Source organism: Vicugna pacos, chromosome 8 (genome assembly GCF_048564905.1).
Source record: "Vicugna pacos chromosome 8, VicPac4, whole genome shotgun sequence".
In the NCBI taxonomy this organism is placed as follows: Eukaryota; Metazoa; Chordata; class Mammalia; order Artiodactyla; family Camelidae; genus Vicugna; species Vicugna pacos.
Window position 1 is genome coordinate 63,936,640 of NC_132994.1, and position 17,093 is coordinate 63,953,732.

Below are 17,093 nucleotides of genomic sequence, written 5' to 3' on the forward strand. Positions count from 1 at the left end.
TCTTGGAGGTCAGAAAGCAAGGCCTCTGTCCTCCGCTGCAGCAGCTGGGTTTACACAGTATTTCCAGATTGTTTATTTTGGTCCAGAGCCAGGGCTACATCGTTTTTCCATTATGCATGTTTGAGAGATTAAGAGAGGTGGGAAGGGGGGGACTTCATGGGACAGGTCTGTGATTTCCTCTTTATTTACGTTTAAAGGGACTTCTAAGAGTTCTGAAGATTATGAACTGGTCCAAACATAATGTCAATGAAGCAGAGGTAGAAAGAGCCACTGCTTTTGAAAAATGTCCAGAACTTGGGCAGTAAAGCAAAGTCCATTTATGATCTCAGCCTGGGGCGTATTTGGAGCACCGTTTGCCACTGCTCAATCTTACACAGAGACAGGTTACTGGTAAATGATATTTAGCATCACATTGAAAAGTTAAATTCTCAGTGTTTGCTTGGCAGTGTCTTGGGAGGGGCAATGAGTTGGGGAATCCAGCCTGACAAGTACTCTGTGCAGATGGGTGCGCTGCTACTGAATGGGCACGTGTTTCCGAGGGCACTGTAGAGCTTCTCCTTTGTAGTCCTTTCCCTGAGTCACCAGCCTTCTGAGGATACTCCCAATGGCCTGATCTGAAGTTCTTCCCCCAGGGAACCTGCAAGACTCACCAAAGAGCCACCGTTTAAATTATATCCACAGCAAAGCCCTTTGCATGTGGGTCAACTGCATGTGATCTGAATGAATGTTTTACTTCTAAATGAAACATTTTCTTTCACTAATGGAGAAAGAGCATCAAAAAGAACCCCAACGGATGACAAATTAAGTAATTGAACAACATTAATAAAGCAAAATTAGGTCACACAGATGTCTTAGTGCCCCAACGGTGTTTGGATTTCTTTAGTGAGTGGCTGTAAATAATACGTGTGACATGACTTCATTAGCTACAAGGTCGTAGAGTATATTATGTTTCTATGTACGTATTTATGTTTTGTCACAAATGTCCCTTATCACGGTATTTCTTAAGCTTTGCTAAGTTTGTGTAAGTGATCTGTCACCATAACACAGTGTTCTCCAATGAAGTGGCTCAGAAAAGTAAATGCCACTCCCTCTCCAGAGTGACCTGTGGTCCTAACCCTCTGTATCAGCCTACCCTAAAGAAATTTGATTTCTAGAAATGGAAAGTTTGCTCAGACAGCACCTTCCACTAAGGGAAGAATTTAGCAGAAACAACAAACGTATAGTCAACACCAAAAGCTGCCCTTTGGGTTAATCCAGTCTTACAGATGGATTTAACATACAGATTTCACATCAACAAACCTTTACTGAGGGTCGTTATGTGCCAGGCGTGGAGCTGGGCACTGGGGAGCTAAAAATGAAAAAGACACAGTCTCCTTCAGTCTGAAAACATTTTTGCTGGCTTGCAAGTTTTTCACCAGATCCTCCCAGACTTACCAAAGCATTCCCCTGGACTTAGAACACTCCAGCCCTTCTTTTCCACCGATCCCCTTAATGCCAGAATACACACAGGGCGAGGAGAAGTGGGTGGTTATAGATTTCCACTCCATTTGGAAATTAACAGCCAGTGATGAAGCAAAAAGTTGCTAGACTGGGCATCAGAAAGCCCGCTTTCTGGTCTCTGGACTGTCACTTACTGGTTGTACAACTGTGAGCCAGTCCTGTGACCTCTCAGGCCCTTGGTGTCTGTAGGTAAAGTGGGTTGCTATGAGGACTGCATGGGGTAACGAGGGGCTATGTGAAAACACGTTAATCCACGAAGCTCTGTGCCAACGAAGGGGATGCGATTCTGATGGGCTGCAGGGAGAGTGTGTGTTGTGGGGTGAGGGGGCTGTTGAGCTGTTTATAACACTGTCTGTAAAGCTTTACTCATGCAGAAAGCTGACCCAACTCCACAATCTCCCTACTTATTATTATATCATTATATCCTTAGTATACAGTCTTGGTTCTTTTTCTCTACCAGCATTGGATGGCCAACTGCAGACTTTTACGTTATTGGGGGTCAGTGGTATAAAAAGGATCCCCATTTGGAACCACTTCTCAAGGCGAGTCCAGAGTCTGGGAGCCTTGAAGAGTCTGTCTTCGCACAGTCCTGACTCTGTGGCTGACTTTGGACGTGTCTGTGAGGAAAAATCATCTTTCTTTTGCTATCCAAATAGAAAGGTCAGAGGCTAGTTTTTGTTTATTTGTTTGTTTTTCCTTCTCATCATTTCACAGCTCAAAACCAGTGCCTACTTTGAGGGAATTTTCTTTAATTATCATGATTTAATGGGATTCTTTGGCCAATCCCTCAAGGTAAATAAGACAAATGAAAAAAAAAATCAAAAGCTTCCTGAAACCACAGCTTCCCTTTGCCAAAATGTATTTATTAATTAAAGGACGGGGCAGAAAAACAGGAGATGGCCAGCACTATCATTCCAAAAAGGCAACTGAACCACAAAGCTAAACACTGGAATTTATAGACTCCAGTGGGAGCTGAAAAATCCCAGATGTGAGGCTAGCCCTGGCATTCATGGGTCTCTCGAGAATTTTCTATTAAGCTCACTCACATGTTGCCTTTGTCTCCACTTGGCTGTGTCTGCACCTCCCAGGCACAGCCAAGCCTTCTTCGGGTCTGACAACACCCTCTTCCTCCTGTTGGTTTCTCTCATTCACTCAACGAACATGTACAGAGTGTGCTGTGTTTCCCCAGGTGCTGAGCTGTGGAAGTACCAAGATAAATGGGGTACCAGGCCCTCCTGACAGTCTCAGCAGAACAGGCTCCATTAGGAGAACAGCTTAGGTGAAAATGGTGGGCCTGTGAAGAAAAAAAAAGCAGGGAAAAATTTTTAGAAGTTTCACAGTGCCTCAGAGTCCTCCTAAAAGTTTTCCATCTTTTGGTTGAAACACACACACACACAAATGTACCCTCTTCTCTCAGACTTGCGCACACAGCAGATCTGCATGATCGAATAGTCATAGCAGTTATGAAATACCCAACTCCAGGAAGTCGTTAAGACAAGCCTGTTCAGCTTGGTGGATTTCTGACCTAAGAGAGGACATGTTGATGCCATCAAACCAACCAGGGTGAAATGCCCCGCCTGCCCCTCAAGGTGAGGAGGCCCGTCTCCTCTTACGCTGTGAGCCCCCTTCAACCGTAAGCAGATGAAGGGTTAAGAGTTCGGGCTCAGTCATCAGACTGTTCCAGACCCAACTTCTGGCGTCTCCATTTACCAGCTGTGTTACCTCGGGCAAGTCGCTAAATTCCAGTGTCACATCTGTGAAATGGTGATAATGAGCGCCTGCCTCACTGGGGATTCTGTAAAGATTAAACGCGTGCTGGATAACTTACAGTCCTTGCACTGAGAATGCACTCAGAAATACCTGCGGGTGATGATAATGATGATGTTGCATTCACTGCTTGTAACTCCTACGCCTGCTGCAGGAAAGTTACTTAATAAACATTTGTGGAAAAAAAGGAAGGAAGGTGGCTTTGGACACCCAAGTGAGGCCCAATTGAAGTCTTAATTTTGACACAAACCACTTGCTTCCTAGGTTTATGAAACCCAGAATCTCAAAAGCTTTTCATCAGAAGCATAAAACTCAAATTTCTGTAGCAGCCAGGCAAGTAACATAAAAGAATGTACCAGCATTTAGGGTCTGTGACAAGACGGAGAGAACTGGCCTCTCTGAGGGGGCAGCCATACTCAGCTCCAGAATAACATTGCCTGGCTTTGAGAGAAGCCAGAAATCCAGATTTCCCTGTGAAGTAGACCAACTCTTACAACTAAGTCCATTTCAAAAAGGGAAAAAAAAATACCCCACAGGTCAAATAACACATAGGCTGCCAGCCAGATCTCAGGTGTCCTGCCTGCCACCCCTGCCTTCGTGGACACTGCTCTGTATCTGTGTCCTCCTTTTGAAACGTTCACCACAGGGCACAAGAGACACGAGCCACTCGACGTCATCTCTGAGATCCTGCTTTTCAAAGGATGCACCTGGGGCTAGGTCTCCACCTTTTGATGGTTATGTCTATGGTGATGCCCACCTAACGAGGGCGACTTCACTTCCCAAAGGATGCTGATAATAAGTATAGATTTTTAAAGCATGATTGGGCTGAAATAACAATCTCCCCGAAAAAATCCTAACAACTTCCTCTCGAACTGCTATTACGGCAATCTGGAGAGAGACTGATGCCATAGTTCATGTAGCTTTGTTTTGTTTGGAGGGAAAGTCTGGCATTTTATAAAAATGTGGAACACTTAGCCCTGGAATGACTTTTCCATAGCACTGATTATTGTACAGCAAGACACTTAACCATATGTCTTCGAAATGTGATTTTAAAAATTCTCTGCTGACTACAAAAGGCAAAATGCCCTCCAGTCTTTCCATATGAAGGTGAAATTTTCTACAGGCTCACAAAAGCTTCACTGGTCATGGCCCAGGACTTAGGGGCACCTTGTCACAAGCAGGAGACCGGGGCTTCAGCTTCTGTTGCTTACTCACTAGCTGGGTGACCTTGGGGAAGTCATTTCGTCTCCAAGAGCTTCTATTTTGCCATCTGCAGAATAGGGGCCATGACACCTCACAGGGTTATTGGGAATATGAGATAAAATAACATACCTATGGGTATAATCCAAACCCATAATAGTTATTTGCCATCAGTGTTGGTTGAATCTGAATCTCCGCTTCTGCTGCCACAAAATAGCACTCCTGTTTCTGACTATGACATAACCCTTTGGCAATATCATTAAACTTCCTATTAAATTTGGCAGCTCTGTGGAAAACAAAAGGGCAAAGAAGCCATCATTGTTTCATACAAACTTTTGGTTTTGTGTCCACAAAGTAAGAAAACTAGAGGGTGGAGGGTTGGATGATACCACCCAGAGAGGAAGGAAGGGAGAAGGGGAAAGCTGGACCAGAACCCTGGAAGCACTTGACATTTAATGGGCAGGCAGGGAGAGAGCACTGGGTGTGGAGATCTGAAGCAGAGCAATCAGAAGACCAGGACCCCTGGGAAAATGCTGTCTCAGATGCCACAGGAGAGCGGTTGCCAGATGGCGTGTGTGACCATCAGTGCTATGAGGTCATGCTAAGGAGTCGTAGAGGCCTGAGAAATGCCCACTGAGTTATCAGCAAGGAAGCAAGAGCAATGTGGTGGACTGGAGCAAGGAGGGGACAGAAACCAGGCTTCAATGAGTTCAGTCTCGTGTCTACATGGAATATTGGGTGACAACAAATTTAGACAACTCTTCAAGAAGTTTGGCTGTGATGGAGAGGAGAGACAGAAGATGAAAAATAGAGGAGGACATGAGACAAAATTTTTCTTTAAGAAGGGGGAGACTTAAGCACTTTTGATTTTGAGGGGAAGGAGCCATTTGGGAAGGAGAGGTTGACAATGACGAAGAGAGAAGGTAGATTGAGCAAGAGTGAGGGAGAGAGAAGGCATAGATGGATGGAGTGAGAATTGGAAATCAATGCAGAACTGGAGCTTAGTGTGTGTGTATATATATATGTGTGTGTGTACACACACACACACACACGTACACACGTACACACACACACACAAGCTCTCATAAGAATCCTCTGACCAGCTGTCACTGCCCCTCATGTTTAGACGGGGGCAAAGGAGAATAGGGAGGACTGAGGTAAGTGAGAAACACTTAGCGATCTGTTGATCTGTTGCTATCCAAAAAAAAAGATTTTTCAAAACTTTGTCTTGTAACCGCAAATGAAAATCTGCCCTTTACTCTTACCCTACAGGTCTGTCCTATCTATAGAGCTTCCTAGCAAGCGCAGGACTCAGTCTCCTAGTGCTTGTTCTGACTAGTACTACAAATAGCCAAAAGACTTCCATCAGCATAGTGAGGTGATGTGTAATTAACATTTGGTTGGAAAGGCCAATGAGGATCTTATCAAATATACATCTTATTAGAGATCTCTCACTACCTTACAAGATTTGGATAAGAGAAGTCAATGAAAGGGAAGCTGAGTAAGATCTGAGCTAACCTGATGGAGAACACTGCGAAGTTCAGACTCTGGTCATTGTGGGAAGGCTGACTCTTCCAAAACTTTGTGCATCCTGGGTCATTTTCCTATTGTGCTTCTGAATAATGATTCCTCCTCGAGACATGTAATTATAAGCTCAGGCTAAGTAAAGCACCAGGAAGTCTCCTGGAACTGAGAAACTCTCCAAATAATGGTTGATGATTATGTTCATTTTCATCATTGACTCTGGGTGTTGGCCTTTCTTACTGGACTCAGAGATGACCTAGCTCAGTTTCCTTTTTTATGTTATTTATTTTATTTTATTTTATTTATTTTGGGGTAGGTAATTAGGTTTTTATTTATTTATTTATACAGAGGTACTGGGGATTAAACCCAGGACCTTGTGCATGCTAAGCACGCACTCTACCACTGAGCTATACCCTCTCTCCTCCTCAAATTTCTTTTTCAGATCAACCTTTCTCTTCCTCCAGATTATAAACACATTAGCCATTCCCACTAAAATGCCTGTTTGCTTCCTGCAAGATCTACTACCACGTGGGCTCCGCCATCCCATGAGGCGTGGCTGCTCTAGGCCCAGCTGTTGACCATGGGTCCGCTCCATGGCTTGTGGAGAAATATGTGAGGAACAATGATAAGGTTTCTGGCCTTCAGCCCAAAACAATGCAGCAAAAGCACAGCAACTGATTATCCTGCGGACCCTCCTGCCTCCGCCTCTTTCCAGCGGCATGACCTTGAGCCAGAGTCTTGCTCTGCCTCAGTTTCTTCATCTATTACATGGCTCTTCCACTGAGGGGTTAATGTGAGGCTTAAATACAATTCTATGTTTCAGTGCTTAGTTTAGTGCTCAGTACACTTCAGTCCTCACTAAATGGAGCTGTTACTATAAAAATATGCCACAAGGGATCAGGCTCAACTGGAACTGTCCCGATCTCTTGACAAATCAGTTAACTAATGATGTAAACGTATCCTGGTTCTTTTCACTTGTGCTTGAATGGCATACTGTCACTTTTGGTAGAGCTGGTTACCTGCTCTCCCCACCCACCAACTTGCCCATCCCCAACCACAGAGAAGAACATGCAGGGAAGAGAGTTTTGTTGTGATGAACCAGGAGTAGCTTTAAAGCAGTGGACCCAGTTACCTAATTATAATCAAAGGGAAACATATAAACCTATCATGCCATCATTTTTTAAAATCTTCACAAAATTTTACTGCCTTGATATGAATAACCCATTAGAGCAAGTCCACTCAGTCCATTAAATAGATTAATATTTTGCATCTAATATATCTTGAAGACTAGGCTAAGAAGTTATCTTGTTCTCAGTTAAAAATTCAGTAAGTACTTTCCTGGGGGGTGGCTTTGTGGTTAGCGAATTACACTTGCTGTACATTATTTTTAGGAAAACAGTGTTTCAACCTTAAAGAGCTCTGAGGCCTGCAATAGAGGAGATCCCAAATTACTTCTTTACAAAGATCAGTGCTCCTCTATGTTTACTCTTCTGAGTCTTCCTCCAAAACATGGTAGAGCCACCTTCTGCTTAAGTTCCAGGCACGCTTAAGCCCCTCCCCTTTCATAAAATGTAAATCCAAGTCCTCTTCTCTTTGCTGTTACAATGTTTATGACTATATACCAGACCAGCACATAAAATAACTAATTCCAGTATTTATCAATACACTGGGGCTAATATTTACTAGAACAAGCAAGATATATGGAAGATTGTGGAAGGAAATGCAGTTTACTGATTTCTCGAAATCAGGGGTTCTTAACAGACCCATAATACTGAAGATATTCATGTATGTGCTTCCAGAAGTCCATGTACCCTCCTGTCTTCTTGAACACAAGCTTTAGTTGAGTTTTCAGAAGAGTGAAGAACCTCTGCTCTAGATTGACTGAAGTATATTCCCAGATCAGGCCAGAGCTGAGAACCTGACATGTGTCATTTTCCTCTGGCACCCAGGACACTCGTGGCTGAATTGGCTCTAAGGATATTATTAAAATGTTGCTAATTCCATTACAGTTTTTTCTTTTGAAAATTCATAGAAGGTATTTCTCTATGGTTTATAACAAGGAATAGAGGTGAATAGATTGTTTTACATGAAGACTAATATATATGTTAAATTCTTTGTTAGCTGCTAGGAAGTTTAGGGCCAAACTCTAAACCCACCTCCTCCACAAGTAGTTAGGACTTTACAACATATGTTTTGTGTTACTCAATATTGGAGTCTGAGGGATGAATAAATAATACCCATTTTCCCCTGCCTGGGTTCTAAGCTAATTGAGAAATGGATACTGGAGACAGACAGCTGGAGATCCAAATGTCAGCTTTATTACTGATTTGAGCCCATGGGAGAACGCAGCTGGGGTGTGAGGAAAAATGGACTGGTAACATTCCATCCAGAGTTGGACAGACTTGCCCACCAAGTCACAGGCAGGGCTGGAAGCCCTCACCCTCTTCTACAGGGGGATGTGAAGTCTCTGCAAAAGAGAGAGCACCTCAACCCTTTATCCTAATGCACAATCAGGAAAACCCTCTGGCCCTGGTACCTGGTCTACCTCCATGATGATAGAGGGGTTTGGGCAAGGGGCAGGAGTATGACTCCAGGGAGATCCTTCCACATGGGGAGGGGCAGCCATTACCCCCAGTGCTGATCTTTCTCCTTTTTTCTTTCCTACCCTCATTCTCCCTTTGCCCCATTTCCTTAACTATTTAGCTAATTGCAGCTTATTTATTTTTGTAAATAATTTTACATTCTTTTTGGAATGGGTTGGGTCAAATAATTTAACTAGAGTTTATTTTAAAATCACAGGAATCCTAATATTTTCTTAGCATGAAATAACAAAACTCCACACAATTTGGAATGATTCAAGAGGAAGGGATCATAGGAGTCTGAAAATGAATGAATTCTTTTCCCGAGCCTCTCAGTGTTTAAATCTCTTCGTTCTTGGTCTGTCTTTAATACCAGCTTTTAAAACTCTGTCTTTTAAAACCTCAAAGGGATATTTATACTCAAAGCCTATTAACATGTCTCGCCTCAGTTTAGCCATAGTTAATACCTGTAAAGAAGACAGATATTATAAAATGTTCTATCACAAACCCACTTTAGAAGACACTATGCCAAGTTCTTTAACAAAAATTCTAGACCTGATCCCAAAGTGTATTAAGCCTTTTAAGAGACTCAGTTTGGAAAACAATACTCTTATTTCAATGAGGCCATTACTACTCGGATAATTTTTTTTAATTCCTTCTTTAGAATTGCTATTGGAGGCTTCAGAAAGTATTTCAAATATACTCAAACATGACAAGTCTTTGTCCTGTTGAAGGAATCTGATTTTGGAAACAGCCATTTGGACTTATATTAAATAAATAATGTACCTACTCATAATTGGTGACAAAAGTTTTAGTTAAAAGTTGCATGATAAAAGAATCATGGGAAAACATAATGATTGTGGGTGTGGCAGTGATTTCTTAAAACATAACACCAAAAGTACAGGTAACACAAGAGAAAATAGGTAAGTTGGTGTTCATTAAAATTAAATAATTTTGTGCATCAAAGAAAACTATCAGCAGAGCAAAAAGACAACTTACAGACTGGGAGAAAATATATGCACACCATATACCTGATATATACACATAATATCCAGAATATATAAAGAACTCTTACAATTCAAGAACAAAAAATTAAACAATCCAATTCAAAATTAGGCAATGGACTTGCATACACATTTCTCAAAAAAGGATATACAAATGGCCAACAAACACATGAAAAGATGCTCTGTATTATTAACCATCAGTGAAATGAAAATAAACCACAACAAGATACCACTTCACATTTACTAGGATATCCATAATTTTTTGAAAATGGAAAATAACAGTTGTAGAGGAGGATTTGTAAAAATTGAGACCTTCAGACATTGCTGGTAGGAATATAGAGTGGTTCAGCCACTAAGGAACAGTTTGGTGGTTCCTTAAAAAGTTAAGCATAGAATTACTATGTGAATCAGCAATTCCATTCCTAGATAGAATCCCCAAAAGAGTTGAAAACAAGGATCCAAAGACTTTTATACAATCATAGCAGCACTATTTATAATAGCCAAAATGTAGAAGAAATCCAAGTATCCTTCAACGGATAAGCAGATAAACAAATTTGGTACATCCATACAAGGAAATATTATTTAGCCATAAAAATTAATGAAGTACTGATACATGTTATGAAGTAGATGAACCTGGAAAACATATAAGTGAAAAAAGCCAGACATAAAAGGCCAAATATAGTGTGATGCCACTTACATGAGGTACCTCGGAAATTCATAGAAAGTAGTAATTAGAGGTTACCTGGGAAAGGGTGGGAAGAGGAGGGATATAAGGGAGTTACTGTTTAATGGGTACAGAGGTTCTGTTTGGAGAGATGAAAGAATTTTGGAAATAGCAGTGATAACTGTACAGTATTGTGAATGTAATTAATGCCACCAAAATGTACACTTCCAAATGGTTAAAATTTTGTCATATAAATATATATAATATATATAACATTTTTCTATTATTAAGCACTAATATAAAATTAAGCAAATTTTAGTTGTATATTTTACCACAATAAAAAAAATCATTTAATATTTACAACAGTTACAATTGTATTTAGGGAATTCAACAGTCCTGCCTTTACTTTTCTTGACAAATACCTTGCTGAAATAGTGAAATGCAGTGGCATTTGTGTCAAATTAAACTTTAAATCATAGGTGTCAGTATTTTAAAATACAAAACCAAGATCGCCAAAAAGGAGTAAGACAGCTTTTTTTCTGTGCTTTCTTCTGAAATAAAACATGAAAAGCAGGTAGATTTTGCTGTTCAAAAGAATGTATAACTTACAGCTAGCAATTGAATTGTGGTCCAAACATAGTTCAACATCCCTTGAAAGGGATGTTAGCTAGATTAGGTTTACTCAGCTGGTGTTGGTATTGACACCTGGAATATGGTGAAATCTTCCCAGATGCTGGGAAGCCATTTTCCCCTTCCAGTCCTTGGATGTTCAAGTTCTTTCCTTAGGGGCTGCCAGTGTTTGCCGGTGATACGGGACCTCCCCATCACCCCCTCGCAGCTGCGGCTGTTACAGACCGTGGCTCACGGGCAACCCCGCCTCTCTTCCAGAGCATAGGAAACTTGGAAACATGACTGTGACCGTGAAGAAGACTGTTCCCTCCCCCGAGGCCGTGCAGATTCTCTACCAGCGAATGAGATACGAGTACGAGTTCTACCACTACGTCAAGGAGCAGTTCCACCTGCTGAAGCGCAAGTTCGGACTGAAGTCTCGCGTCAGCCGTCCCGCCCTGAGACCCCAGTTCTTTATTCCGACTCCACTGGAAACCGAGGAGCCGGTGGATGACGAGGAACAGGACGACGAGAAGTGGCTGGAAGATATTTATAAGAGGTGATGCCAGCGCTGGGTTGCCTCCAGTGGCTTAATCGCCCTTTTCCAGAAAGTTTTTTTTTGTTTGGGGAAAAAAAATCCGAAGGGACTAAATCAATGCTCGGCTGCATTGAAAAGAACAAAACCATTCCCACATGTTGGGGTCATTGGGGGATGCCCGGTTTTGCGGGTTTTATTTGTTTTAATTCTGTGCTGTGTTTTTCTGGCTCCTCGGGTCCTTCCCGGGTACACTAGATGGCTCTACCACAAGGCATCTCATCTTTAAACAGGTTTTCTTCCCCTAGTATAAGAAGAGAAGGGGGAGAAATACAGCCTATGGCCCAATAACTTATCATTTGTAAAATGACTAGTAAAGATATTACCTCAGTGGTAGGAAACATCCAGACTTGTGTATTTCAGTAGAAACACAAAACCACTTCAGAGACCAGGGCATCTACTCTAGAAGGATCTAACAGGAGATGGTAAGACAGATGAGGACATCAGAAAAGAGGATGTCCCTGGAAAAGTGGTTTCTGCCCACACGGGCAGAAATCTGCCTCTGGTCCATCTCAGGGGACACTTTCACCAAGAGCAGCATACTTCTCATCTCTGAAAGAGCAAGTCGGCTTGTGCCATATCTTTAGCCAGTCCAGAGCCTTGAATACCTTTCAAGGTCAAAGTGCATGGCAGGCTCTTTTGAGATATTCCATTTCCAAGCACCATCCTGACAGATTTCAAAGCAGCAGAGCAGGGAGAAGAATTTATTGGCTGTGTAAGGAAGAGTATGGGTGAGACAACAACTCTGGAGGTCATGTGGCACAGGGAAGTGGCGGTGCCCTTTGCACCCAATATGAAACATGTCTCCTACCAACATTGCTTGAGCTGGAAACCCAGGAACCAGTTTAACTCTGACATTTGACTGCTGTGGCATAAGTTCTAAGCCTGACCACAGACAGTGTATGATCTGTCAGGCACACTGCTGGCCAGCTGGGTCGCATAGTGGCTGATATCTTTCACCGTTTAGTCCCTTAAGAGGTACCTGTTTTTGGTAAAAAGGGGTATTGAGTTCTGTGCAGGAAGCTGTGAAACCACAGTCCCATTTACTATGGAATCAGCTCACTCCTGAGAACCCTGACTGGGACATCGGGAAGAGAAGCAAGAGCTTCTGGGTAAGAGACTGCTTGCCCAGCTTTATAAATTGCTGTCTGCCCCCTAAGTGACCTGAGTAGAAGCTGGGCAGTTCCATGGCTCCACAGTATCTCCTCCCATCCCACTCCCATCACCTGCCACCTCTCCATGATGCCTTGGGTCAATCCTTAGAAAACCTGTTTCTTTGGATTCTGAAATGTTTTCATCTTTGACAGCCCTGCCCCCACCCCATCACCCACAAAATACATATACTCCTGGGTGGACAGTATACAGCCAGCTGAGAAGTAGGGGTGCAGGTGGTGGTGGCAGGCAGGATGTTTGTGACAAATTTTGTCTCCTTTGTGTTTTTTCCCCTAGAGCCAGCCCTTCGAGGGCGCTAGCAAAGTGTGAGCTGGGAATATTTAATAGTAAATAAGACTCTGACTTTACACAAGCTACACATTTTCTGCTTTTCAGAAACCAACAAATCTCTCTAGAATTTTTCCTTTGTTCACTAAAATTGGACAGTAGCCAAGATATAAAGCAAGTCATTTGGAACCTGTCGAATACACACTAAAGCTACTTTATCATGAGGGGTATTGAGAAGGCTCCACCCCGCAGGAGTCCAGTGAAGGCTGGGACCGTGGAGGCACAAAGTCCAGCACCTGGCCACTTGTGAGCCTCCTTCCTGCCTCAGAGACCTGGGGCAGGGAAGTGAGTAAGGGGAACGTTCTTAGACGAGGAAGTATCCTTTTGTACTGTTTAGAGAGGCCAGGGCCCTACCGCTAGACTTACTTTAAAAATCAACGTGGAGGACAACTGTCATATTCAAAATAAGAGCAGGAGTGGCTGCCCTCTGCATTGTGAGTCACTTCTATGAAATCACATATAAAGAGTGATTGTTAGTTTACACACTGTGCAATCTCACCATCTGAAAATAAAATTGGCTTAGTGTTCTCTGATGTTGTCAGAACATCAGGACAATTGGTCATGTGGGGAAAAAAAAGCATCCTTTTAGTGCAAGTTCTGTGAGCCCTGCTAGCTGTGTGTTCAAAGGCATTTATTGCCAGTAGTGATCATTACAACATCACAACGAAAGATGTGGACTGATTTACTTACAGGGCCTTAGTGTGATTGTGTCCCAACAAACAGCCTCTGGATCCTAAAAGTCAAGGCACTTCATCAGTTTATTCAGGACACATGACAACATTTCTTTGGCCCTGAGCCCAACACGGTTTGTACTTCATGAAATATATTGTACATTTTACATAGTTTAATTTAAAAAATACATTTTAAGCTGGTTGATCTTTGACTGCCTTATTTATTATAACCTTTCAGCACATTCCAAGGTTTTAGTTACTCAGGAAGGAGTTAATTAAAATGATTTTATTTTGGTCTGATGGATGTTTTTTAAATGGAAAATTATTATTATGAACCTTCAGCCTACTTTTCTTGAGTGCTGTCAAAGTGCTTGTAAATCATTTTTTTTTTAAGAAGAAAGAAAAAAATGGTGTTTGACATTGATGGAAATTCAAAAATATATATGGAACTGAAACATTAGCTTAGCTAAAATAAAAGCAATCTGTGTTTGAGATGAAGTGTTCCTTAACTTATTCATTACCCAAGTAAATAAATGTATATAAATAAGTGGAAATTTTTTCCATTCTGTTGATAGCTGGAAATGAACGTGCCTGCAGTTCCTCACAGCCCCCTCAAGCTTCTTAGTTGGCCAAGCTTTTTCCTGAAGATGTGATTTTTGAAAAGATGTATTTTTAAAAGTCTAGAAACTCTTATTCTTGTAATGAGATGACACAAAACAGCTGCTGGCTTCGTTGCTATGGGCACTGGTTGGTTAGGTGTCAGGATGCTTCATCAGAATCCTCAACCACGATAGTGGGTATCTACGCTGGCCGCCTGCAATAACGTGGGAAAGTAAGGCTGTGCCGTCCCACGTCTCCTGGCATGTACTCTGATCTTTTTCTCAGACGTGTAGAGCCTCCAAAGTTGGATGATCCTAATCTCCCAAGGGAGCAAGTTCTGATCCAGAAATGCTCTTCCTGGGAAATTTCACTGCTGCATCAGATGGGACTTATGGAGTGGGGGTTGGGGGCGTGAAATCCCCATGCTTTCTAGATGCTGGAAATCCAGTCCAACTCCATGTGACTGTTTTGTAGAAGAAAAGAACCCGAATCTTGGTACTAAGTGAAAGAAAAACTCATTTTGATAATAACATGTTTCACTTCAAATAAGAATCCTAGAGTCTTAAACAGCAAATTGATAAGTGATTACCTTTCTTTATCATTTAATTTGTTTGCTTGTAGCCCGGTCACGGGATGTTTGACTCTGAGTGAACTTTAAAGGCAAAAGTACTAAACAAAACCAGGACTCTGCCCACTCCGGAGCTGCTTGTGTGGTCTGAAGTTCTTTATAAATGTGCTGCTACCTGCGGCCTTATCCAGTGAGCTATTTGGCCTTAAATGAATTTTATACATAATGGCAGGATTCTTTAAAAGGCAAAATGGTGATTCACAGCCATTCAGGAAGATAGTTCTGTGGGTCAAAATTGTGAAACTCCCTTCAAGTAAAAATAAAGAGGATTTATTTTACTAAAATGATTTACTTCCATCTGCTGACAAAGAATTTGACTTTTTAAAAAGTATTTTGAATATCCTGCGAAAGGAAAGTCTATGTTAAGCTGAAACCAATATGAAAATTCTGTTAGGAAAAACGCATAGAACTTCTTTCAGAGCCCAGAAAAGCCACTGTGCTGTAACCCAGTGCATTTGTTGGCTAGAGCTGTCGTAACTGAGTTCCACGACAGAGTGGCTTAAACAGCAAATTTATTTTCTCACAATTCTGGAGGCTAGAAGTCTGCGAGCAAGGTGTCAGCAGCTTGGTTTCTTCTGCAGCCTCTCTCCTTGGCTTGCACAAGACTGTCTTCTCCCTGTGTTCTCCACATGGTCTTCCTTCCACGTAAGGTCACATCTGTGCCCACTTTTCCCCTTTTTGTAAGGACCCCAGTCATATTGGATTAAGGCCCACCCTGGAGACCTCAGTTTAATTTGCTCACCTCTGTAAAGGCCCTGTCTCCAGGTATAATCACATTCTGAGGTTAGGGCATCAGCACATGAATTTCGTGGGGACATAATTCAGCCCGTAACACCCAGATTACAGCAGAAAAGTTAGAGCAGATGAACCAAACTCCAACTAGGAGCGAAGGAAGCCTAAAGGCACAGACCCCTAGAGCTGCAGTGGGGCTCAGCAGTCATCTGGTCCATCCCCTCATTTTACAGATGAGGAAACCGAGGTCCAGATGGGAGATGCGAATACATCACAGGCTCACGTTTTCCACTGAGGGTTTGATTAACTTTTGAGTATCTACCAAATTAAAACTATAAAATGATGATAGAGCCAGAGTCTGTTTACTGACCTAGAGTCTGGAATGGAAATGATGAGGCACACTCCACCATACCCAGTACCACCTGCCCGCTGGAGGCAGTGCAGGGAGGTGCCCTCTGTGGCTCTCCCAGGGGCTGGGGCTGGCAGCTCCTCTTCCACAGAGGGAGGCACTACTGGTTTTCAATCACGTAAGTCCTCAGAGACTGGTGTCAAAATAAACATTCTAGATTTCTCTCTCTACTCCAAGGACACAGAGGTTCTTGTTTCTGGATAAAGAGACTTGGACCACATTTGCCCATTTCAGATTATAGAGTTTTGTTTTCTTAAAGGCAAAATGAAGACTCATGTCCCACTTACTGTAAGGCATTTCAGGTGGACCCATCTCAAAAAATAAAATCAAATGCAGCTCATAAAACTAGTTGAAGTTGAGTGTAGACATGCCCCTGGAAAAGCAGAACTAGAGGGTAACCAGGCCCTGATCATTCGCAGGCCTCCTCACTCACTCACTGCTCCACTCACTTGAGAATTCCTTTCTGCCTAGGGCAGGCTTGGCTCGGAGCTCCGGTGCTGCAGATTCCCAGGGAACACCCAGGCCCACAGATGTTCATGGGTCACAGAATTGTGAACTGACCACTTGTGCATTTTGGATTTCAACTTGTAAACATGGGGATTCCCTTAAAAAAAAAAAAGACAGAAAGAAATAAAGAGAGGGAAAAAAAGGAAGGGAAGAAAAATCACCATGCAAAGGAAAAATGTGAGCTAAGTTTTTCCTTTTGGAATCTTGGCGTGTGGGTGTAGCTATCTTCAATCTGGCTTTCGCCAGACAGTGTATGCTTTGAGCAGGCATGGAGCAATCTGCCTTCCACTGCACTGCCAGAACATTCAGGCTTGACCTGTAACACGCCTCTTATTCCAGTTCTGAGCAGGGACAGCCGGGAGGATGGGCTGCGCCAGACACAGCACGCTGGCTGCCTGGGGCAACTCGGAGAAGAGGTGAAAACCAGGAAGCAGAGTGTCGACTGACTGGGGCAAGGGCTGCGAACCAGCGAAGTTCCCTGGTTCAAGTCCCAGCTGGTCTATTTCACTGGGCATTTGAGTAAATCACTTGACCTCCCCGTGTGTGAAGTCAACCCAGCTGGAAAGCATTAGGAAGAAAATAGGACGTCCCCTGAAAAGCAAGA

General features: G+C 42.6%; 1 protein-coding gene across 3 annotated transcripts in view; it reads left to right on the forward strand.

Moving 5' to 3' along the window:
- The window catches only part of UST (uronyl 2-sulfotransferase), a 385,118-nt gene extending 371,013 nt beyond the window's left edge, over positions 1-14,105 (forward strand). For 2 of the 3 annotated variants that reach the window (XM_072966015.1, XM_072966014.1), the window contains one exon: positions 11,127-13,086. In XM_072966015.1, the coding sequence (XP_072822116.1) occupies positions 11,127-11,410 (284 nt within the window). In that variant the 3' untranslated portion in view covers positions 11,411-13,086. Of the gene's footprint in view, positions 1-11,126 lie in introns of all 3 variants that reach the window. The other variant, XM_072966016.1, reaches the window with a different exon arrangement.
- The last annotated feature ends 2,988 nt before the right edge of the window (positions 14,106-17,093 follow it).